General features: G+C 52.9%; 1 protein-coding gene across 3 annotated transcripts in view; it reads right to left on the minus strand.

Moving 5' to 3' along the window:
• Positions 1-21,872, minus strand: part of GPR153 (G protein-coupled receptor 153) — a 46,266-nt gene extending 24,394 nt beyond the window's left edge. For 2 of the 3 annotated variants that reach the window (XR_005222739.2, XM_037881281.2), the window contains exons 1-2: positions 21,770-21,872; positions 2,374-2,892 (exon numbers count right to left, since the gene is read on the minus strand). Coding sequence is in view for 2 of the 3 variants with exons in the window: in XM_037881281.2 (XP_037737209.1) it covers positions 2,374-2,750 (377 nt within the window). In the remaining variant the exon portion in view is untranslated. Of the gene's footprint in view, positions 1-2,373; positions 2,893-6,907; positions 7,088-21,769 lie in introns of those variants that run through there. The other variant, XM_043531838.1, reaches the window with a different exon arrangement.
• Positions 21,873-23,455: the final 1,583 nt, after the last annotated feature.

Consider the following 23,455-nt stretch of genomic DNA (forward strand, 5'->3'; position numbering starts at 1 on the left):
TGGTGACCGCCCCTCTCCAGCCGCCAGCCAAGCCACGCTCCTGCTTTCAGCGCCTGCAGAGCGCGGCAGCAGGCAAGGGGCGAGCGCTCTCCCAGCTGGCTACAAACGCAGGGCCCGGTCCTGCCAGGTGCTGAGCGACTTCAACTCCCACCAGCTCCGCACACCTCACAGGGCTGGGCCCGCACTTCACCGACACACGAGCCTGCAAGAGCCCGAGACCCTGCTGCCCGGACCCGCAGCCCCAAGCTCCGGATGGGGAGGCTGCGCTGCCTCTCCGGCATGGCGGTGCCGTTCGGACGTTCGCTGCCCCGGGGCTTCTCTGTGCGGGGCTGGATCCGTACCCTGTCCTGCCGCCCCGAGTGCTGCGGCCAGGGGATGATTTCTGGCAGCCTGGTTCAGCTCCATGGTGCTGTTCAAGATTATTTCCGGTCACTGGGAAAAATACAATTGCTCCAGGGAGGGTGTCACCGCCCAGCCCGACTCCCGCCCCATGTCCAGGCTGCTGCTTTCGGTAAAGCTGTTCACGGAGCCAGAGAACCGGGTCCTTCGGCAAGTGGAGGAGCTGACTGGGCTGCTACGCTTGGCTCCCCCAGGCTGCTGAACAGAAAAGGCTCCGTCCGCACAGCGCTGGCAGGGGCGAGGCCTAGCTCAGGCAGGCACGGCAGCTCGGCTTGAGCCAGCGTGTTACGAAGAGCGTGTGGCTGTGGTGGCGGCAGGGGCTAGCTGCCCGGGCATGACCCTGCCTGGCCCCTGTGCGGACGCAGCCAGCCAGCCCTAGCCATGAGGCCACGCTCCTCTTTTTAGGCACTCGCTTGAGTCAGACTGGTGTGCGTATGTCCACCCAAGCGGGGAGTGAGGCCTCCCAGCTGCTGTGTAGACCCAGCCCATGGAGCAGCATTATTCATATTCCATCGTTTCACACTGTGGCGATTCTGTCCAGTCGTAAAAACACCCAAAGCAGTGTTTTCCCTACTTTAAACAGACGCGTGCTCGTACGGGATCAGCTCTTTGGTTGCTGCTTAGAACTTCAAATGACATGTCGAAAATACCTTCGTCTCAGCAGCGGACTCTCACTGGAGCCACCAGCTGATTTCATACAGGCTGCCAAAAGCCAACAGACGATAGAGGCTGCTGATCTTGGCGGACCTATTCAATCTGGAGAACTAGGGGTAAAATCCAGCCAGGGTCTCACCTAGCTGAGTGCTGCTGGGAAGCGTTGCAGTTTCAGGCTCAGGCTGGCATGACTGACAGGGCTCCAAACTGAGAAACATTTCTATAGAGCTTCTCCAGGATTGAAGCTCTGCTTATAAACCCCAAGAGAAGAGTCAGTTTTGTTTTGCTTTATGCTCTTTTGAAGGCGCCCATCAGATATTTTGTCATCTATTTATAAGTAACTACTCCTGCAGCCTCTGAATAAAACAAAAAAGGGCTAAGGAGAGAGAGCGAATGGAAAGCAGTTGGTTAAAGGGAGATAAAAGGAATATTCGGAGAACGGTTCCAAGGGCATGTATAAGAAATGAGAATGAGACAGACACTAAGTTGTTTTTTATGTAAACATCTCTCCAGTTAGAAGAAAAGGATTCTGGGGGATGGCTGCAGCAGATTTCACGTGCTGGGAATCGCATGGCTCCTCTTGGCCAGGCAGTTTTCACAATTCCCCGAAAGCCCCAGGGAGCACACACAGTGTGACCAGCTTCCCAGTGGGGTGGTTGGAATCCACCCTAGCAGGAAACAGTTCTACAGTACAGGGAGATATTAGAGGGAATGCATTTAAATTGCAGAGGAAGTGATAAAAGAGGATTAGACCCAAAAATATCAGAGAAAACAGGAACTTGTACTGAGTGTTTATGATTTTGCTGCATTTCAGAAGCTGAAAGAATAAACTCTTAAGGATAATTCTTTGATCAACTGCCTTAATATTCTTTCTCCAAAATATCAGGCCTAACACTGCTCTGCCTCTGTGTGCAGAATTCAGATGGGACATTTGCTGTTTTAAGGGGGAGCTGAAAAGTGTTTTTTAGCATCCTAATTCCGGCTCTGTAGAGAGGGAATACAGAACTCTGGACTCTCATCTCAGCAGGGAAGTGCAGAAGAAGCCAGCTTTCCCGTCCATCGTGCTCCCAGAACATGGCAATGGATTAGCTCATTCTAAAAGCTGAGATTTTTAACTGAAACCATGTTTGTGCGGCTCACAGCTGGGCGTCAGGTTCAGTCCATTTCTAAATACAAGGGGTTCCCCATTTCTAGACTTACTTCATGCCACCTTGGAATGCATGTCATTGCATGGGATGGATTTTTATCATGTTTTAAAAATCAAACTTTGACTGAGGCAGAAAAGGAAACCCATGGTTTTGCAGGGAGAGAGAAATTTACCTGTAATTGACTGGCCAGCGGACCATCCACATCCGATGGTAGGACAGGGAGGTGACTGAGAAGCAGGTGACCAAGGTTAAGGTATAGAAGGTGGAGACAAAGGCCTTGCAGAGGCCTTCGCTCCATTCATAGTCTGAGCGCTGCCGCCGGAGCTCGATCGCAGCGTACATAGTGATGGGGATGGCTATGTTAAGGATGTGAGTCCCCGCCAGCGTGCAGATAAGGAACTCCAGGGGCTTCCATTTCTTCTGCTTGGCACTTACACTCAGAATCCCCCAGGCGTTGGCTAGAACGGAGACCCCCGAGCAGACCAGCCAAGCTACCGCATTGTTGTGTAGTCTCTGATCATCATTCATGGTGGAGGGTGGAGGCACCATCAGATGAGGCAAGTTGTGGATGACGTCCAAGGAAGGAGGAGGGAAGTAAATACATCCTACAGCAGAGTGCAATCCATCCAGGGCACCTTTGGGAGGGATCAGGCGTTGCAGGGGAACACCCGACACCAGACGACTCCGGAACCTGAGGGAATACAGAGGGTCTGGCAGGTTAAAAGCCTCTCTCATACGTTTTGCCCATCGTGCCCACTGCCGTGTGCACAATGGACACGCAGCTGAACGCTGCCGTCCCCAGCGCGGGTCCCTCCAGGACAACGGGGAGGCAAACAGGCTGGACAGGGCAAGCTGGCACTGCGGCTCCCCATGTGGCTAACGCAGAGGGTGTCAATCCAGCATCCTCCCGCAGTACTAAAGTCGCCCAACCCAAACACCCTTTCATGGCCAGTCACAAGATGTGGGGAGCTTGGGTAAAGCCCGGGAACAAATATTCGACTGCAGGCTACCATGGAAGGCCACTGGACCCACAGCAGGTCTAGCCAGCACACCGGGGGTGCCGCTCCCGACAGTCAGCTTTGTTTCCACACCACCCGCCCCTGGAAGTGCAGCTAAGCACAAGCAGGCTCCAAACGCAGCCTGCTTCGCGCAGACCCAGAACCGTCCCATGAGGTGTGTGGCTGGGCTCACTACCCTGTGTTTAAATAGGTGTGAACGCAAACGCTTGGGGGAAGGGGTGGAGTGGGGGAGGGGCCTGGAGCAGTGCCAGGGGTCGAGCCCCCCCGGCTCTTTTGAAAGTCAGCGCCTGGGCCGGGGACTGCGCCCCCATGTTCAGGGCCTGAGGAGCCCGCACTTGGTGCGGCTGGATGGTGGAATCTAAGGTTAGAGCTCAGCCACTCAGGGGTTTATGCCCAGGTTTCTCACAGTCTGCCCTGAGGCTGGTACTCAGGCTCTTGCAGAGCCATTGGGTGCGTCACATGCACAGTGCCCCGTGGCAGGACCCCCCGCACCCCGAAATGGCGTGGCACAGAACAGCAGCTCTGCCCAGGGACCACCCAAGATGCGGGCATGGCAGAAGCACTGGAGTTCTTATTCTGCCACCAGTTCCGAAGCAGAACCTGAGAGTCAGAGACTCTCCTGGGCCAGGTTCCTGCTGGGCAGCTGCTGGCCGCATAGCAGGGCAGGGCCTGGGAGGGTTTGTAAAATCACTGCCCTTACCAGAGAACCAAGTGAGGGGCCTAGGAGCTCTGGCTCTGGAACTCAGCTGACTTTCAGCAGACCCACGCATACCAGTGCACCACTGTTGGGGGCTGTGAGCCCAGAGTCAGACACAGACAATGGCAGCTTAGCTACAAGGAGCTTTGCTTGTGGTTCCGTGTCTGCACCTCTAGGAAAGAAGGGAATTTTATGGAAGGGGAAGAGCATGTGTGTGCATCGCTCTTTGGGCTGCAGTGGCCGCAGCGCTGCCAGTGGAAGAAGGAAATTGTTACATATTCAGTCACAAGTTGAGTTTCGTTTTGTGTCTTAATGTTTCCTTACCAAGGCAAGTTTGGGGAAAATCAGGAAAATTTGGGGCAAATCAGGAAAACGTACAATTTCTACGGCTATCCCTCTAAAAGCAGCAACTTGATATTTGGTTAATTAAAAAACCCCTCTCTCTATCATGCACTTGAAGTTAGTGCATGTGTCGTATGCTCTTCAGACTCTGCTTAATGAATCATACTCGACTTTAACTATTGGCCATTAGCTGTCACTCTGTGATTCACTGTTTAATCTGGAAAGCATTTTGCTGCAGTTACAGAGACTTAAAAATAAGACATTTTTCATTAAAACACTCACAGCGCCCAAGACGCCAGTGCCTGAAAGCCGAGATCATCAGCATCACCACGTGCTGCTTCCTCTGCAAGGCAGACAGGACCACACCCCAGCATTCGCCAGGCCATGGAAGTAATCACACCCCCCCGACCCCCCCCCCCAGAGCAGTGGCCCTGCTACACTCCAGGAGCCTGGGTGCTCCAGCTCGCTCAGCCTCCCAGACATTTCTCAACACCACCGGTCCCCACCCCTGTCGTTTGAACTGAAATCAGCCAGCGTGCGATTCTTCCCCCTGCCCCGGCCAGGAGCTCAGCAACGGCTTTGGCAGAAGAGAAATTTGCAAAGAAGGAAAACTTGCTTAAAGTGCCCAGTCCCACCTCCGTGACTTACTGCTCAGAGGGCCAGGAGCCAGGACCCTCCATTCATGCTCTTCGCATCCTCCCCCATCTATCTGCCGTGTTCAGGCCGCCCACAGCCCCTAGCTGAGGCACAGACACGGGCGAACAAGCGGGATGACAGGACATAGCGCAGCACAGAAAAGGAGCAAGACCAACAGCGAGAGAGTGGGGGATGGAATGACACGAGGATCCCCGTCCTGAGCAGAATGGGGGAAAGGACGTGAGCACAGACAGGCCTGACTGGGGCACGAGCATCCTTCTCCGGGGGCTGGATTGTCAGCTAGGGCAGCATCCTCCTCATCCAAAGCCGTACGCTGGAGGAATGGCAGCGTCCGGGCACCCCGGTGATGGGCACACCACCAGAACTGGGCGCAACGGCGGAACGCGGGGGTTAAGACGAAGTCCACGGACACGGTAGCTCATCTCGGGTCATTCTTGCCACCCATAGAGAACAGGCCGCGTTTCTTAACCAACGGGCTCATCACCCTCTCAGTTCAGATCAGGTTCACGCCCAGGAGAAGAGCCGCTCCCGAAGACTTGCTCGGGTGTCACATTTCTGGAAACCGTTGGTGCTTCTTAAAGAGAAAGGGCCGATCTGGTTTTTTAAGTGATCACAGAGGGGAGATGAATTGCAGGAGCAGCTGCAGCAACCAGGCATTTGCAGTGTGCAGATCAGGCATCTCCCCTTCACACCGCTGTTGACATGGATGGTCTGGGGCAGCAGCTAGCCCGGACCCTGGGGAAGGAACAAGCCCAAAAAGCTGCTGGCAGAGCAAGGCTGAGGGGTGGGGGGTAGGAGGGCAGCCCGGAGCGTGTCTGTGCGCGCTGCAGGGCGTGAGGGGCAGGGTACTCACGGCCTGGCGCCGTATCACAGGGCGGAGCAGAGAGGGACACATGCCACGTGCTGTGACCTGTGTGCTTGGGGGCCCTGCCTCCTGGCGGGGACGCGACCAGCCCGAGGATGCCGCTGTGCAGCTTGGCTGCCTCCCTGTTCTGAGAGGGCAGAGCCCGCCGCGATTGTGCCAGCACGACAGCAGCTGCCGGAAGCTGGGCCTGGACGACGGGAGGGAGCACTGGTCATTGCCCCGTTGGGTTCATTCCTGCTGAAGCACCTGGCGCCGGCCGTTGCCCGAGAGGGGGCTGGGCTAGATGGCCCACTGGTTGGACGCGGTATGGCCATTCTTATCCAAGGCTCTAACGCGGTGGTATTACCAATAACGCCCACCCGGGGGTCTGCCCTCTCAGCTCCCCCCAACACCTCCCAGGAGGCGCGCCTGCCACTTTGCCCTTGCTCGCCGCCCCCCGCCCGGAGACCCTCTATTAGCATCTCCCTGTCACAGTCTTTGCGGGTGCTGAGAAGCCCAGCGATGGCTGAAGCTGTGGCTGGAGCCCTGGATGACACACGTCCCAGCTCAGGGGCAGCAGGATGGTACGTGGGGATGAAGGCGACCAAGTCACCTGCTCGCCTGACACAGGGCAGCGCCTACGTGCCTGGCCCAGGGACTCCCGGTCTTTGTTCTCCCCCAGGGCAGGACTAAGCACCCCATGAGAAGGAACCACCCCACAGCCCCACCCTCCCGCAGGAGACACAGGGGCAGCAACACAGGAACCCCCAGAGCATGGAGTCTTGGCAATGACACCCCACTGAGATGCATGGTGCAGCTCCCAGAGCTGTTGTTTCAGGCTGCCCACAGACTCAGGCAGGCACCACCCCACCAGTTACCCTGGGTTTCTATTTCCAAGCTTCCCTTCACAGCCACAAAAGCTAAAACTTTCATTTAAAAGAAAAGGCAAGCGGGTAGTCTGAACTCATCAGGAGACTCCAGGAGCTGGGGCCTTCAGGCCAGAGATCTACAGTGTGCCTGTCTTAATCTGGCCTGGCCTGAGTCAGGTGCTGCTGAGCTGGCGAGGAGGGTGTGGTGGTACAGGGGGCCTGGACTCGGGGACCTGCTTCTCTCCCAGGTGTGCCAGCCCCTTCAGGATGAGACTCACCTGTTTTACAGGCTTCCATGTGGGCTGGGACTGACGGGCTGAGGCTGGGAGAGTGTTTTAATGGGGTCTTCTGGGGTTGGGGAGGTTTTGCCTTTCCAGGAGGTCTGGCTCTCATCTGCAGCTCCTATTTTCAATGGCTGTAACGTGCAGAGTGTTTGATGGGTACCCTGGGAAATCTAAATATATGAACACACACTAAAGATAGAAACCCAAGTCAGGGCTGCTTGGGGGCAACCTCAGCCTGAGACGGGAAGTGGGGGGTAACACAGGGATTATTTTACAGACCCCTGGTGAAATCCAGCCGCATTTGCTAAAAATACACTTGGAATATTGAAAACATGTGGCTATTTCTGCAGAAGATACACTAGCTCCCTCTCTTTTTTGACTGCCATGGCAACCCAACCATCCTCAAGGGTATAAATATACATTCAGCCAAATGCCTCTTTTCAGGCGCAACCAGCACAAGTCCGAACCCTCAAATATGCATCATCTCAGACAAACCCTCCTGGGACACTCATTCTTTTGCACAAGACAAACATTAATTTTGACCCCTTACAGAGGGGGGAAATCATTGCCCTTTAAAAGGATGCAAGGCAAGGTGCTATAATTAGACTCCTTGTGAATAAACCCAAGCCAGGAACCTGAATCCATTCAGAACACTAACCCCCTTAGCATTTCACTTTCACATTCCTTATGCAGGACACCTTGATTTCAGGCCTCCTGGACTTCTTTGGCAGCCTATCACCTATTTCGGCAGCACACAACAGTGCAAGCAGATGGATTCCCTTGCACAGTCGCAAATCTACACAAAGGAAGCAGTGAAACATGCTTTCCAAAGCATGGAAACCTCACCACTTGCATGATTTCAACCCGGCTGGGCAGAGCACTGAAGAACGCATTGAAGGGAAAGATTCAACCCATGCAGAAGGAGGAACTAGAAAGGACCCTAGACATCTTTCCTACCTCTAGCGTGGGGTTATTAGGCAAGTGGAAAGTGAGGTGTTTTCATTTGTGCACTACAATTTCACCAATACTCTCCTTCTCCGAGAAACACTATTAACAATTCTGTACCTGTACCCAGAATACAGGATATCCAGCGTTTCTGGATTTTACCAATAAAAGCTGGTAAGACGACGTCAAAGATTACGCCAGGAGAGAAAGGAGGGTTGTGATTACGATGCTGAGTGGGGCTCAGGAGATCTATGTTCAAATCCTGCCGCCGCCACAGTTTCCAAGTGACTTTGGGCCAGTCACAGGCTCCCCGTGTCTCAGGTCTGAAGATCAGGGACCGCGATGCTCTCTGACGCCTACTCCTTTCGTGTCTTATGTATTTAAGCTGTAAAACCTTTGGGGCAGGAGCTGTTTTGCTATGCACAGTTGGTACAGTATTAAGCCTCGATATTGCAGGGCCTCCGAGCACTCCTGGAACACGGCTATAAATCATTTCCCAGTTTGTGTTTAAATGAGCTCGGAGAATAACCAATTTTAGCTATTTAACATTCCTTTTTTGTTTTTCAGCTTTCCCATTGGATTATGTCCCCAAATGTGCTGTTGAAAGGTTAAATATATTCAGCGACAGAGAGAACAGGAAGATGAAGTTTGCAACTTTTTGCTTTCTGTAGGTTAAGCAAGGGACCCTTTTCCGAGCTGAAAAATGTAACAGGGAGTGAAATTTAGACTAAGATACCTTCAGTGCTTTCCCCCCTCCAAACTGAATTGAAATAGAGCTTGTAGGGAACTCAAAGTTTGCATAAAATAAACGCTGGATTTCAGAAAAGAAAAGAAAAAAATATCAATTAAAATCCAACCCTATTTAACTCCATTTCCACGGCTTGCTTTTCTGGTTGGACAGACTAGGTCACCCAGGAATCCTAGGATCAGAGCCCCAGGCCCTTCATAAGGAAGTACTACAGCTAATATAGACATTTATGGTGCCCCCCCATCCCCTTCTGCCGGTCCCTGACTGCCAGGATGCTCACAAAAGCTAGGAATGGAAGACAGTCAGTGGATCGTGCAGCCCAGGTTGGTCAATCACCCGCCCTGTGTGAGAGAGGTGTATTTGTGTGTGTGTGTGTGTGTGTGTGTGTGTCACTTTTCCCCGTGTCGGTGGGGAGAGGGTGTGTGTGTCACCTCTTTTCGTGGGGGTGGGGTGGGGGGGTATCACCCCTCCCTGTGTGAGCCCTAAAGCCTAAAAGATAAGAAGGCAAATAAAAAGAACCCAACTACGCAGTATTTCTTTTTAACAGGGGCTCAGTCAGCTTGATGCTAATTTGAATGTTTGTACTTCATGGTTCTGACTGATTGCCGTTGAACTTGCTTGAATACGAGTAATTTTACCAGTTGTCCCATATTCAGCATAGGGAAATATAGTCACCTTATGCAAACGAAGAAGGTTGAAAACCACTGCTTTGTGTCCTACAAGATAGCCGATCCCAAGTTCTCTCCCCAGCGGTTTCAACCAGTTTGGCTGAGATCGCTTCTCAGAAGCTCGAGCCCCCTGGCAGCTTATCCTCACAGACTGAAGGAATAGCTAGGGTCATCTGTACCCAAGCTGCAGTTTCAAAAGTTCATTTCCTGACCCCTAAATAGGATAACTCCTGCTGGTTTTGCTTTCTAGGGCGAGAGAGTTTAAGGCCAGAAGGCACCATCTAGATCACGTAGTCTGACTTCCTGTGTATCCCAGGACACCAGCACTACCCTGCACCCGCACACTAAACCCAACATGGAAATGGGGCCAAAGCGTTACAGCCCCCAGGAGACTCGACTGATACGTGTAAGGATACGATTTACCTCCATGACTCCTTCGGCGTCAGCCCGTGTGACTGGGCAGGAAACAGGCTTGAGCGACAGCTCGGGATTTGCTTCCTGAGGCACTGATGAGGCATCTGCCTTTTATTTAGGGGACCAAAGCTGGAGCTTCTGAGCAAGGGAGGGCAGAGGGCCCCATCAGTCCCCCCATGATGCTCCAGGACAAGCCTGTGACAGAGGCTAGGACCAGAGAAGCTGCGGGTGCAGTTTGGGCCTTCTGAGCGGACTCGTTATCCAGAAGAGATGGAGTTTTGATTTAGCTTTGAGATACTGGTGAGGGAAACTGAGGCAGTGGCTGCAGTACTGTGGCAACAAGGCAAGGCCCTCTCACTCTTACCATGGGCCGGTATAAGCAGGTCAGCCGCTGGCCAGCGACCTGCACTCCGGTCACATGCTACACACAAGAGCAACAGGGCCACTCTTCCTGCTTGATTGCTCCCCACGAGGGCTGCATCCGGAGACGCTCTGTCTAAGGAAGCAGGGACTCGGATGAAATGGGACACGATGCTGCCGCTCAAGGAAGGCACATCCTCAGCACGTGGCTGTATAGCACCGCACAGAGGAACGTTACATTGCCATGTGGCAATGCCAAAATATTGCAGGCCATCCAAACAGCACGGCAGCACGACACAGCCTTTGAAAGCAGAGAGCCTGGACCTGGGCCATTTATCATGACAACTAATCATGTGCAGCTTCACAGCCCAGAAACTCAGATGCTGGGAGTGAGCAGCGTTCTCCCTGGGTTTGTCTTTTCCAGTTTGCTTTTATTGCTATCAGGTTTTATTTAGTACGCAGCGATGGCAAAAAGTAACCACCGAGACTGCACTCTGGCAAGTGCCTTTCTGTATGAAAGCAGCGCAGAAATGCACCCTGATGGGTATGGCTTCGCCACACACTTAGATCCCACCGGACAAGATGGGTTTTTCCCACTTTAGGGCGTGGAGCAGCCAGCAAGGCTGGGGTTTGGGTCAGATAGGAACTGACGGGGGAAGTTAAGGGACAGAGCTGTTCCTAACGCAACCCCTCTTCACGTTAATGTAGCCGTGCATCACCCTCCTGGTGCATTCAGTTCTGTGGTTTGATTTCCCACCCTTCTGTCCAACCACACTCGATACCCCTCCCCACACACACCTCCCCCTCCTCCCTGAGGCACAGCTTGTCACAGAGGGTGTGTGTAATGAGCTTCAGGGGCCAGTCATGGGTCCAGTTCTCATCAACCTTTTCATTAATGACTTGGATAGTGGGTGGAAAGTGAGCTTGACATCGAGCAAGCTTGGAGGGGCTGCAAGCACTTTGGAGAGCAGGGTTAGAATTCTAAACAAGCTCGACCAATTGGAGAATTGGTCTGAATTCAGCAAGATGAAATTCAATAAAGGCAAGGAAAAATCATGCACACAAGTACGAAACGGGGAATAACTGGCGAGGTGATAGTACAGTACAGCTGAAAACCATCTGGGGGTTGTACTGGATCACAAACTGAATGAGAGTCAACAATGTGATGCATCTGCAGAAAAGGCTGGCGTCATTCGGGGGTTTGCTAACAGGAGTGTCGTGTGCGAGCCACGGGAGGTGATTGTCTCGGTGAGGCCCCAGCTGGAGTGCCGTGTACTTTAGAAAGGTTGTGGACAAATTGGACAGAGACCAGAGGAGAGAAACCAAAATGATAAAAGGTTTAGAAAACCTGACCTTTGAGGAAAGGTTTAAAAAACAGGGCATGTTTAGTCCTGAGAAAAGAGCCCGAGGGGGAATCTGATATGTAAAGGGCTGTTATAAAGAGGACGGTGATCAATTGTTCACCATGTCCACGGAAGCAATGGGCTTAATCTGCAGCAAAAGAGATTTAGGGTCGATATTAGGGAAGTTAAGCTCTGGAACGGGCTTCCAAGGGAGGTTGTAGTGTCCCTGTCACTGGAGGTTTTTAAGACCAGGTTGGACAAACACCTGTCAGGGATGGTCTAGGGTTACCTGGTCTTGCCTCAGCATGGGGCTTGGACTTGGTGACCTCTCGAGGGCCCTTCCAGCCCTGCATTTCTGTGATTTCAGCGGAGCTGGGAGTCACAGCACAGCAGCCTTGTGCCAGAGGGAGTCATTTCCTGGCTTCTCTTTGAAGCCATTCTTGAAGACACAAGGGTTGTAGCTGCTGCAGTCAGCAGGCCAGTCCTAATGCTGCACACATGCTGTAACCTATTTTCCATCAAAGAGAACCCCTGCCTGTCTCCCAATCTCTCTGCCAGTCACAGCACAACGCTCCCCAGACACCTCACATCTTGGTACAGGTTCATCTCCGGGAGCCACAAGGAGCAGAGAAGCTCAGTGCAGTCAGGCCCTAAAAGAGGACACACACTAACTAGGATAATTACCCTCCGAGAGCAAGCTGGTCTAAATGGTGACAGGCTGATCACTCACTCCTGCTCCCAGGCGATGCCTAGCCACCAGGGAGGGGTTTCCCACCTCCAGAATGAACTGCTCACAATTGCTCAAGTGCAACCGTTCGTTTGCAGTTTCCTTTGGAGCACAATGTAGTGGCAGGCCAGGGGCAATCTGAGCTTTAGGTCAGGCCCCACGAATCTGTGACAACTCCTGTGTTACTAATCCATAGGATGAAAGCCAATAGGATTCCTTTTGATTGCCACAGGATGAATGAAACTGAGAGTCAGAATCTCAGCCAAGCTGCAGGGAGCTATTCTTGGTTTTCCATCTGAGAAATGCTGTATTTTCTTCCTTAAAAGAGAACGATGGAAAGATAAACAAACTCTTCAGACTGCTGGGCTGTTTGCAGTAGAACACCAGTCCCCACACTCCAGAGATTGTACAGCAGCCAGCGGTAAATTACACCGTGCATTAAACAACACAAAGGTGAGTGGAGGGGCTAAGGCAGAGCTGCAGGAGCAGGGGAATTCAGAGTTCAGCACCCGTCCTGTTCCATGTAGGCAGTGGGCCATAGCCCTGTGCTATGGAGAGAGCTCGTGCAATGTCTAGCGCACTAAGACGGACAGAAGGCAGGATTTCAGCCAGAATCTTGAAGTTCCCCTTTTCGGTGGCACTGGGACTTTGTGCAGCATTTGGCGGTTTAATTGTCCTTTGGGGTGTTTTGACACTTGAGAAAGGCGGATGGGGAAGAGGACAGATGACACAAAAAGAATTAAGTGTCCACCAACAGTGGATCTTCCAGACCAATTACAGACCCTTACAAATACGGGTTCCCAAGCTGATTGCCCAGAGCCTTGGCCTTCAGAGGGGTTCAGGTGTCACCATCACAATGGTAATGATAAAACGCCTTCCGAAGTCTGAGCCCCACTAGGGAGCTGTGATGGGCCAATGTCACTGACAGCTGAGGGTACGTCCCCTCTATGTGGATAGAGACGTATCCATGTGAGTCCCATTAACATTAATGGGAATCCCATAGCTAATCCCCACACTTGGCTGAAGACTCATTCTTCCCGCTCGTGCTTCCTGCCACCAGTAACAAGAGTGCAGGTAAATGCCCAGCTAGGACTTCTCACCTTATTCTGTTTTATAATTGCCATTTAGCTGTAAGAAAAGGCAGCCATGCCACACGGTGCAGTCCTGGGAATGAGTGATACTTGAGTGTATGAAAGATTCATTATTCACTAAAGATCTGTAATAATCCCCTAGACATCAGCTGAATTACACGTATTTAACCACCCACGAGCGCTGTTTGGGTTCCAGAACGGCTCACCCACGTACACAGTGGAAGGACAGGCTGGGGTGTAATTTCCATCAGCTCACGTCTGCAAACACATTTTAAACATGATCAAGCAAAGGGCCTTCTGCTGGGTTTGCATTTCATTCTTTCATGCAATCTCAGTTTTCCACCTATCAATCAAGCCAAGCATTCTACACATACAAGCACCCTACTTACTGGTCCATGCATTACTGATACAGGCTGCACCCCAAACCAAGGCACCACCCCTCTTGTACGCTCTTCCTAAGGGCCACTCGTACCACTGGCCAACGCCCTTTTGCACAAGGAAACAAGTCTCCAACCCATGACTCCTCTTAGCAACATCTCCCAACATCATCTCTGCTTCCTGCAAGCACTAAATTAGGGGGAAACCAAGCAGATAATGAGAAAGGAAAGTTAAAATAAGTAGGGATTTAAGAAAATAACTCACTGAAAAAATAACACAAAGGAGAAAGTTATTCATTTCCTATCTGCATGTCCAAGCCATGAATGTATAGGACAGGGGTCAGCAACCTTTCAGAAGTGGTGTGCCGAGTGTTCGTTTATTCACTCTAATTGAAGGTTTCGCGTGCCGGTAATACATGTTAACCTTTTTAGAAGGTCTCTCTCTATAAGTCTATATTATATAACTAAACTATTGTTATATGTAAAGTAAACAAGGTTTTTAAAATGTTTAAGAAGCTTCACTTAAAATTAAATTAAAATGCAGATCTTATCAGTTTAGTGCAGTGGTCCTTAACCGGGGGTGCACGCACCCTTTGGGGGTCTGAGACATGCAAGATTTTTTTAGAAGGTAAATCATCAAAAACATAAATTAAGCACAGGCACAAAAGTACAACTACTTTGTTTCATCAAACGTATGTATTTATTAACATTATACATTTTTAACAATTACTGTAATATACAAAGTTTTTAAGTTTTCAAGTTTTTAAGCTAATTGTAGTGTAATTTTTGATAAGAGCTGTAGTGTGTTGGGCCCAGGCCAGGAGCAGAGCCCTGGGCTGGCTGCTGGTACCCCAATCCGGCAGGAGGGCTGAGCAGGGCCAGAGGACTGGACCCCAGTTGGAATCCCAGACCAGCAGCGAGGTGAGCGGGGCTGGTGGCTGGTATCCCAGGCCGGCAGCAGGCTGAGCAGAGCAGATGGCCGGGACCCCGGCTGGCACGGGGCCAGCAGCTGGAACTCCAGACCGTCAGTGGGCTGAGCAGGGTCGGCGGACAGAACCCCAGACTGGCGGCGGGCTGAGTCGGGGTCCCGGCCGTCGGCCCCGCTCAACCTGCTGCCGGCCTGGGGTTCTGTTCACCCAGGCAGGCAGCGGGCTGAGCGGGGCCGGCGGCCGGGACCCCGGCTTGCAGCAGCGTGCCAGTAAAAATCAGCTCGCATGCCGCAGGTTGCCGACCCCTGGTACAGAACAACCAAAAGCACAGAAACTAGTGGTCAGAGAGGGTGGATTCACACAGGGCTGATTGTGGGATCTGTAGGGGAGGTACAGGATTCTTCATGGCATTTCCAGAGAAATCTGATGCTCTGCAAAGCCTGCAGAGTGAGTCCTGCTATACCTTGGCATTCTCCACCCTCCTTGGCAGCAGCTGACTGGCACAGAATGGGATACAGTCTAGCCCGGCACGTCTAAGTTCCTGGCTCCAATGCAGTAGGTTGGTTCAAAAGCTGTTATCAGACAACTAATCTGGGGTCTGCCCAGGGAAGATTTCGCCATGATTTCAGAAGGCTGGAGGTGAAACCAAGAACAGCTTCAACAGAAGGCCAGAACTTTGGGAGTTATACTCTCTCTGCACACACACACCGGAAAGGGCCTTCCTTGGACTGAGTTAAAGATGGGACAAGTCGTTCAGGGAAGGCAGAGTGGGAGTGGGGGCAGGGCTGTTCCTCGTTAGGATTTGGGAGGGTGGCAGGAGAACACAACCCGTGGCAGCCCAGGTGAAAGATGCCAATTTTGTTCCTAATGTCCCTTTAGTGCTAAATTAACACTGTGCCCCCACTGATTGCCTTGCTCACAGAAAGGGCCAGTTTCATGCTTATGAGAGAAACACACTTTTTTGGGTCTCCTTGCTCTCTGTCAGGAAACTCCACTTATCACGCATTCATAACTTCACCTTTCCAAGGCGGGCAACTACGGAGCCAATTGGACTATGCACATCCTGTTAAAAAGGGAGTCTCCTCGTCCCCAGAAGGCTGCTATGAGGTTCTGAACCTCTCAGCAAAGCGAAGTTCTTGTAACTCTCCCTGCGCAGCACGGACAAACCCTCTCAAACCGCAGCTGTTTGGAAGCTAGTGGGGCAGGGCTCTTCAGTGCTGTCCTCAGCTGATGGGGGAATGCGGCTCCTCTCACGCGGCCGGCAGCACATGCGTGAACCGTGAGACATTTGGCTCTGTGAAAAATCACATCGCTGGGAATCATTTTTCAGAAAGAAAAATGGAGGAAAATCAATAGTGGCTTTTCCACCTTCTGCAGCAGCTACGTGAGAAGCGACACGAGAACCTGTTGTATCCTCCTAGCTGGGTAACAGACTCCAACATCCACCGGCCCGCTCTGGAAGCTGGATAGGACTTGGAAACCTGGACTGCGGCAGAGCAGGGGGAAGGAGGGGAGGTGCCTACTCCTGCTCTCCACTCTCCGGAGCCATGTCTTTAGTTATATTTCGGTGGCACCCACAGGCCCCAAACGAGCGTGGCGCCCCAGGGTGCAAATGAGTAAAGCAAAGACGGGCACTGTCTGGAGAGCTCAAAGGCAAGAGTTACGGCAAGATGCCACCGGTGGTCAGGCAGACAAACATGGGAGGGGCAGCTTCAAGGGAGCCACTCCAGATTTACACCAGTGGAGTAACCGAAGAATCTGGCCCCAAAACCCCAACAATAAACTTAAAAGCATTTTTGTTGCCAAACCTGAGAGCCGGGCCAGGTGCCTCTCGGCATATGGAGCAGCATCTCCATCACTCCCCTTTTCTCCTCATCGGCTCCGAGGGCAGCCACTCCTGCACTGCGCCCCAAGACCGGCCGGACGGTGAGCTGCTGCACCGACCCGGTGCTAGGACGTACTAAAAGCACAGCAGTCTCTGCCGGCCACAGGAAGCCCACGGGCAGTAGCTCTGCCAAGTTTGCCACCTTCAGCTGCTTCAAGCCAGAGATCCAGAATCCCCCGCTGAGCATCACTTCCCCCAACTGCACGGCCAGCAGGGCACTTTGGAGAGGGCAGCAGGAGAAATCCCAGAGCAGGGGTCTGGCAATTATTTGGCTAGGGCAGCAAGACAAAGCCAGCCATCCAGACCAAAGGGGGGGGAGAAGAACAAGCAGATCTTCTCGTAAACGCTGCCGCCCTTTCCAATACCCTTAAGCCAGAAAACCACCGCCACCGGCACGCCGCATTAAAAAAAACCAAAATGCTTCTGCCCTCTGGCTGCTCTCGTTATGGACACGTGACAGAGCTGTAGTTACTCTGTGCTGTGTGGCCATTGCGTTACCTGGGCTATATTAGTATTGATCGGATACAGCTGCTGTTTTTACAGATCTCATTCAATATTAAACGTAAATGATGCCAATATTATCCTCTCTGAAAACACACCCCGAAGAGCTAACGAACACAGCGACCGTGGTTAATTATTTAGGCAGTGCCGTCACTGCCCCGGCGCTTTAACTCAAGAAGCGATGAAGAGAAACGACAGGCACAAAAGCTCTCCTCCAAATGAGCATAATGTCCTTTGCAAAAATGCAACGCCATGGAAGACCTGAGTTCAGGCCCCTGGACTTGAGGGCCAGCAGGGGCGGCTGCCAAGCCCTGAGGAAGGGAGAGAGTCCGATCATTTTAGGCTGAGCTCTGGCTGAAATTCATGTAACACTCATGGAAATCATCTTCAGGTCTCCTCAGCAAAGGTCCTTGCAATGAGGTGCCTTTAGTGAGGTGAGGAAATGAGGCAGGATCCTCGAGGGTGTCACTGAATCGTAGGGAAATGCACTATCGCAGTTCATCAAAATGACCATCCAGTGTCCTGGCTGGTGGCGTCTTCCTCTCGCCGCATCCGGTCTGAAAGAGACTGTCAAGAAATACCTTCTCGTGACTTGGGCATATCTACGGTAGCCCTTTAGGATGCTTTGATTCTGCAGCCAGGAGTAATGAAACAGCTGAATGAGACTGCTCTCCTCTGTAAAGTGCTTTGAGATGTACTGATGAAAGGCTCTCGGTAAGAGCCAGGTATTATTGTTATAATAAAGCAGCTTATTCCCATCTTAATATATGCTGCAAACTGCCATATACACAAATGTGTTTCATGTGTGCCTAGAGAACAGAGGATAACCCCAAGGTTGTAACAGATTCCTCATGGTCATTTACTTGAAACTGCTTCCAGTCCAGACAAAATAGCAGCTAAATAGTGCTGGGGTAGACAGATATTAAGTTAGATCTAACTAAATTCACTAGGTGCAACCTCTTCTTTCTGTGGTTCACATGGGTATGAATAAAGATACACAGTGTGTGGAAGCTGCCAAGAATACAGGCTTGCTGTTTGTTTGTTTTTGGAGGGGAAGGCCCAGAAAAAGAGCAGAAAGAAATACTTTAAAATGACAGGCTTTTAAGAAACAAATGTTACTTATTTCAGACAGAGAGGCGGAGAGGAGGCCTTCTTTCCTGCATGTGGCTACTAACCAAAACTGCCGAAGCTCTGATGTATTTTAATGCAATGCCCATTGCAGCGGCATCAGGGCACCGGAACAATTCAAAGTCATCATAGCCTCTCAACCAAAGGCAACCAGTTCACGTCATTACAGAGCCAAATCCTGCATCTCTGCAGTGTTCATGCTCCCACTGCAGGGAAACGGATTGAAGGTTTTCACCCCCATGTCTGCTCTGAAATGTAATTAACAGACTGGCTAAGCCAACACAAAGGTGAATCCAAGTGATTTTAGAGTATAGATCATGAAGAGCTTTTACCAAAGCCCATTTTCACTTGCAACAGATTATGGCGTGCTCAGAAGGGTCCCTATTTTCAGCTCTAGACAGGGGAGGGAAACTATTCTCAACAGCACCATTGTAACCAGCACACGCAGGGAGCCTCATCTCATCCTCACCTGTCACATGTGTGCAAGAGGAATTCAGTTTGCACACTAGATAAGTGGAGAGTCGTTGCTGGCTGAGGAGCACACTAGCTGTAGGAAAGTCTTGTCAGAACCAAAGTTTAGGCTGACATTCATTTTTCAAGCCGGGTGGACTAAACTGCAATCTACACTGCAGAGGTGCTGTGAGTACGCTGACTACAGCAAGAATAGCTGCCGGCTTGTATCTGATTACTGGAGCATTTAACGATGGAGATACACACAGGAGTTTATGGCAGGATGTTCCATTTGTGCACACATGGCACTACGATTATCTGTGGCATCTATTCGTGTAATCTGTACCACCTGCCTCATGGGCTGTGTTTACTGGTGGCAGACTCTGTGTCTCTGGGGTCGGCGAAAAGGCTACCACACACCTCCGAGTCCTTGTTTCTACCCTGGAATCCTTGCTGACGCCTGGACAATGCCTCTGGGCAAGGCCAACACCAGACAAGCATCGTGGACGTTTTTGTGATTCTAGCGGGCCAATTCCTGGAATCACAGGAGTTACAGATGGAAATGACCTATTAGATCTTCCTGTCCATCTCTGCAAATACAGGACCCTTCCCGATTGTACCTCTTCTAGTGTTTCCTCTAGTTTTAAGTTCACCAAGTGGCAGTATTTCTACCCCTTCCACTGCAAAGATATGGGCACCAGTAATGGTGCCCCCGCCCCCTTTGCACAGGGCTTTGAGATCTACGGGGGGAAACAGAGTCGTAGTCTAATCAAGGCCGGAAGGGACTAGAATCATCCAGTCTGATCTCCTGTAGAACACAGGCAGTGATTTCACTCCGGGACCTGGTGTCGAGCCCACTAACTGAGCGTGCGATGCAAGTATTATTCGTATGTTGTTCCGCAGACCGAGAGAGCTCACTGCTATTAATATTCGTAAACACCCTCCTTCCTCCCGCATCACACCCATAATTCCTACACCTCCTCGGCGAACTATCACACCTCGCCTGGATTTATCCAAGCTGTACAGCCGTAGTTGTATTTACTCTACGCTCCGCAGCCCAGCCCCTCACCTGAGTGTCTCTGAACTCCCACCAGCTTGCCAAGATTTCCCAGAAACACAATGCCCAGAACGACCTCTAGGCTAGATGTGATTGCACCAGAGCAGCACAGAGCAACCACTGGCTCCTTCCTCCGTGCCTTGCTGTCTCTTCACATGCAGCCCCAAAGTAACCTGGCCTGCTTGGCAGCCACACCACAGCACAAACTCCTATCTCACTGGTTGCCTTCCATCACCCCAAGGGTTTGCTCAGCATTTCTGCTTTCCAGCACAAACGTTCAGATTACTCCCCACTGCATTCCTCTCTCCTCCCCATGTTTAGCTCACTTCATTGGGTATGGTTTTAATCTTTCCATGCCCCATTTTTTATTTCTCTGTCCTCAAGGATATTCTCAAATGCTCCCAATTAATATCATTGGTACATTTCATTAAGCTGCTGTTCACCCTCTTCTAGATCATTCATGAAAATGTTAAACAAGAACACACCTAGCACTGATTTCTATAGCACCAGATCGCTCCCCCCAATTCAATACATGGCCAGCTAGCATTGCTCTTTGTTGGTGGCCTTTTAGCCTGTTTTCACTGCACTGGAGTGTGTTTTGTGACGAGCAGAGCAATAGCTGCATTATAAAACAAACAGAACCACATTTAAATGCCTAATTTGTTTACCCCACACACACACACCTCCCAAATAATAAACCTTTACATTTTACAGTTATTAAGGGAAATCTGAGTTGCTGTTATTTAGCTCCAATGTGTTAAGTCCTTGAGGGAGGAGTAATGAGAGGAAATCAGGAATGGGAAGTTTTAAGACAAAAATGAGATTTTTTTTGGCTGTAGAAGAATCACCCATGGAAATGACAGAAACCCCATTACCTGAATCCTTTAATGCTAGATCAGACAAATAACTAGACTGTGTCAAAGAGGGGACTACAGTGCCATGGGAGGACAGTCTGAAAAGGCCTTTTTAGCATCTAACTTCTCCAATTCCAAACCATGTCTCTGTGGTTATGAATAATTCAGCTCTGCCGTCCCAGTGGCTCAAGATGCAATAATTTGGGTGTGAAAATCAAGTGCTGGTTGATATGCTGCAGGGACCTGCTGAAATTAGAGCCTCTCCTTGTTCTGTATAAGAAACCTTACTAATATTGCCAAACACCAGGCTGTTTGGTTGTGAATACAGAGGACTTCATGGAAGACATTTCAGACCAGCTAATTTAGTTTGACCGGGGGAGACGTGGGAGCTGGATGGGAAGTGTCCCTTTTTCATTTTGAAGGCTGTTGGTATTCCTAAGGCTTGCTGGTCTCACCGACATGTCTGGAGTATTAGGCTATTTTGCAGCCTTAGCGGAAAATGAGCCCATTTTCTGGTAATGGGACTAGAGGAGCAGAGAAGGTAGAGATGGACACATCCACTCCCGCCCCCTGCAATTGCAGGACAGGATCCCTCATCAAAAGCCGAACCCACTGACAGTGTCAGGGACGCCGCCGACCTGCCAGTCTCGGTGACAGGTGCGTGTGATGCGCCCTGCCTGGGCTCGCAGAACCTCCTCCCTCCTGGTCACTGGGTTCCTGCCCGCAGACAAAGGCTGGGAACACGCACGGCTCCTGGTCTCCTCTCGGAGGCAGAGACGGTCCCTGCCGCAGGGGACGAAGCCAGGGCCCCCCACCTGCCCAACTGCAGCAGGGACAGAGAAGTACAGACCCTTTCCAAACATTTTTTTAAAAAAAAATCTCTCTCAAAAGTAGCTAAAGCCCCGTTTAGGAAGCGAAATCCAGCCGGTTACTGACCCGAGGGATTTTCTACAGCCAGGTGATTGAGCACCTGCACGCAGGGATCCAGCCCCTGATTTACAGAGCGGCAGCTACAGCTGGGAAGGGAAACGGTCCGCCAAAGCCCGGACAAAGCCCGGGGCTCCCGGGCAGGCAAGGCGGGCCGGGGCAGGGCTCGGTTCCCAGGCGGCAGTCGGGCTGGCACACCAGGCAGCCCCAGGGTCGATGGGTGGGGAGGGCAGAGGGTCCGGGCGAGGGGAAGTCCCCGGGGTAGCCCTGGGCCCCCCCGGGTAAGGCGGGCGCCCGGAGGGGCAGGGCTCGGTGCACCCCCCAGCACCGGGGAGAGGGGCGCACAGCCTGCCCCCGCCTGCCCAGCCCCGTGCTGCGGGGGACGGGGGAGCCCGCGGGGGGCTCGGTGGGGCGCAGCCCCCCGGCGGGCTCCCCACCGCTCCGGCTCTTACCTGGCGGGGCTGGAGCAGCCCGCAGCCCGCTGTCCCGGCGGCCGGGCTCCGGCTCGGGCTCCGGCTCGGCTCGGGGCGGGCAGGGCGCATGCCTGGCCGCGCTGCCGGCTCCGAGCCCCCTCCCGCGCCGGGGCGGGGCGGGATTCCCCGGGCGGGTCCCTGCGGGCGGAGCGTGTCCCGCGCCGGGCGCCGCAGACAGCGGGGAGCTCGGCCAGGGGAGCCGGGGGAGCCGGGGGCGCCCGGCCGGGACCATGGGGGGCCGGGAGCCCTGGGCCGAACTGGAACCGCGGGGTGATGGAACCGCCCCAGCCAGGGGGTGCGCAGCGCCCCAGCGCCCCTCGTCCCAGCCCCTGGGTGTGTCCGGCGGGGGGGTGGCCGGGGGGGCAGCGCCCCTCGTCCCAGCCCCTGGGTGTGTCTGGAGGAGGGGTGGCCGGGGGGGCAGCGCCCCTCGTCCCAGCCCCTGGGTGTGCCCGGATGGGGATGGCCGGGGGGGGGCAGGACCCCTAGTCCCAGCCCCTGGGTGTGCCCGGCGGGGGATGGCCAGGGGGGGGCAGCACCCCTAGTCCCAGCCCCTGGGTGTGCCTGGCGGGGGATGGCCGGGGGGGGCAGCACCCCTAGTCCCAGCCCCTGGGTGTGCCCGGCGGGGGATGCCTGCAGGCGGCCAGCAGTGACCTGACTTGGCCGGTGGCAGGGGCGAGCCAGGGCCCGGCTGCATGGGGCAACGGAGGAGGCCCCGAAGTCTCTAGGAATTAAAGCTTCTATCCAGTGATGGCGTCTCCCAGACTACGTCCAACCATAGCTGGCCGTGCTGGCTCGCAGGGACGCGGGTGATGGGTCCCACTGGCGGAGCACAGGGGGCCAGGCAGCCGGGATTGCTCTGCCTTGTCACTGCAGACCCCCCCGGCATATCTCCACCCCAGGGCCCAGTGACAGTGCATTTATCACTCCCTGCTCTAGGCTATTCCAATGGCTGGGTGACCGTCAGGGCACCGGGCCATATCTCTAGCCCTCAGATCATGCTGACCTGCGAGCCTGGCTGAGGCCAGATTTAGAGGTCTCGCCCTGTGGAAAATGATCAGATTTTCTGAGGTGTAAATGTAGATCGCAGCAGAGCCCCTCCCACTTCACTGTGTCCTCACCGCACACAGGGGAGGCCAGGCCAGGCCCTTGGCCTCCTTATCCACAGGGAGATTAAATGACTTGCCCAAGGGCACACAGGAAGTCGGTAGTGCAGCAGGGATCCAAACAGGGGTCACCCAGCTGCCAAGACAATGGAACTAAGCCTGGGCCATGAGCCTCTCTGAAGCAGAAAAATCAGCCAGGGAGCCTAGAACAGCAAACAGGCAGTGTCCTGCAGGGAGCCATTCTGCACTGTCCCTACACGGGGACACAGACTGGACGAGCTGAGAGTTTTTCCATCTGGGTGTCCCTCCCACATCGACTCGGGAGGATAGGAAAATGGCAGGTAAAACTGGCAAGTCCAAGGCAAGGTGACAGGAAGCTGGATAAACCCTCACATTACAGTATTAATACACAGCATTGTAAATCACATTTGCCTGGCTCTGACCCCTCAGCCAGACACAAAAGGTGCTAGCCATCCATCTCTGGCCATCTTGTCTAAACCCCCGGCAGCCTGACCACGCTCCAGCTGCTTGTGGCTCCAGGCAGGAGCTGCTGGAACTGGTC

Source organism: Chelonia mydas, chromosome 18 (genome assembly GCF_015237465.2).
Source record: "Chelonia mydas isolate rCheMyd1 chromosome 18, rCheMyd1.pri.v2, whole genome shotgun sequence".
In the NCBI taxonomy this organism is placed as follows: Eukaryota; Metazoa; Chordata; order Testudines; family Cheloniidae; genus Chelonia; species Chelonia mydas.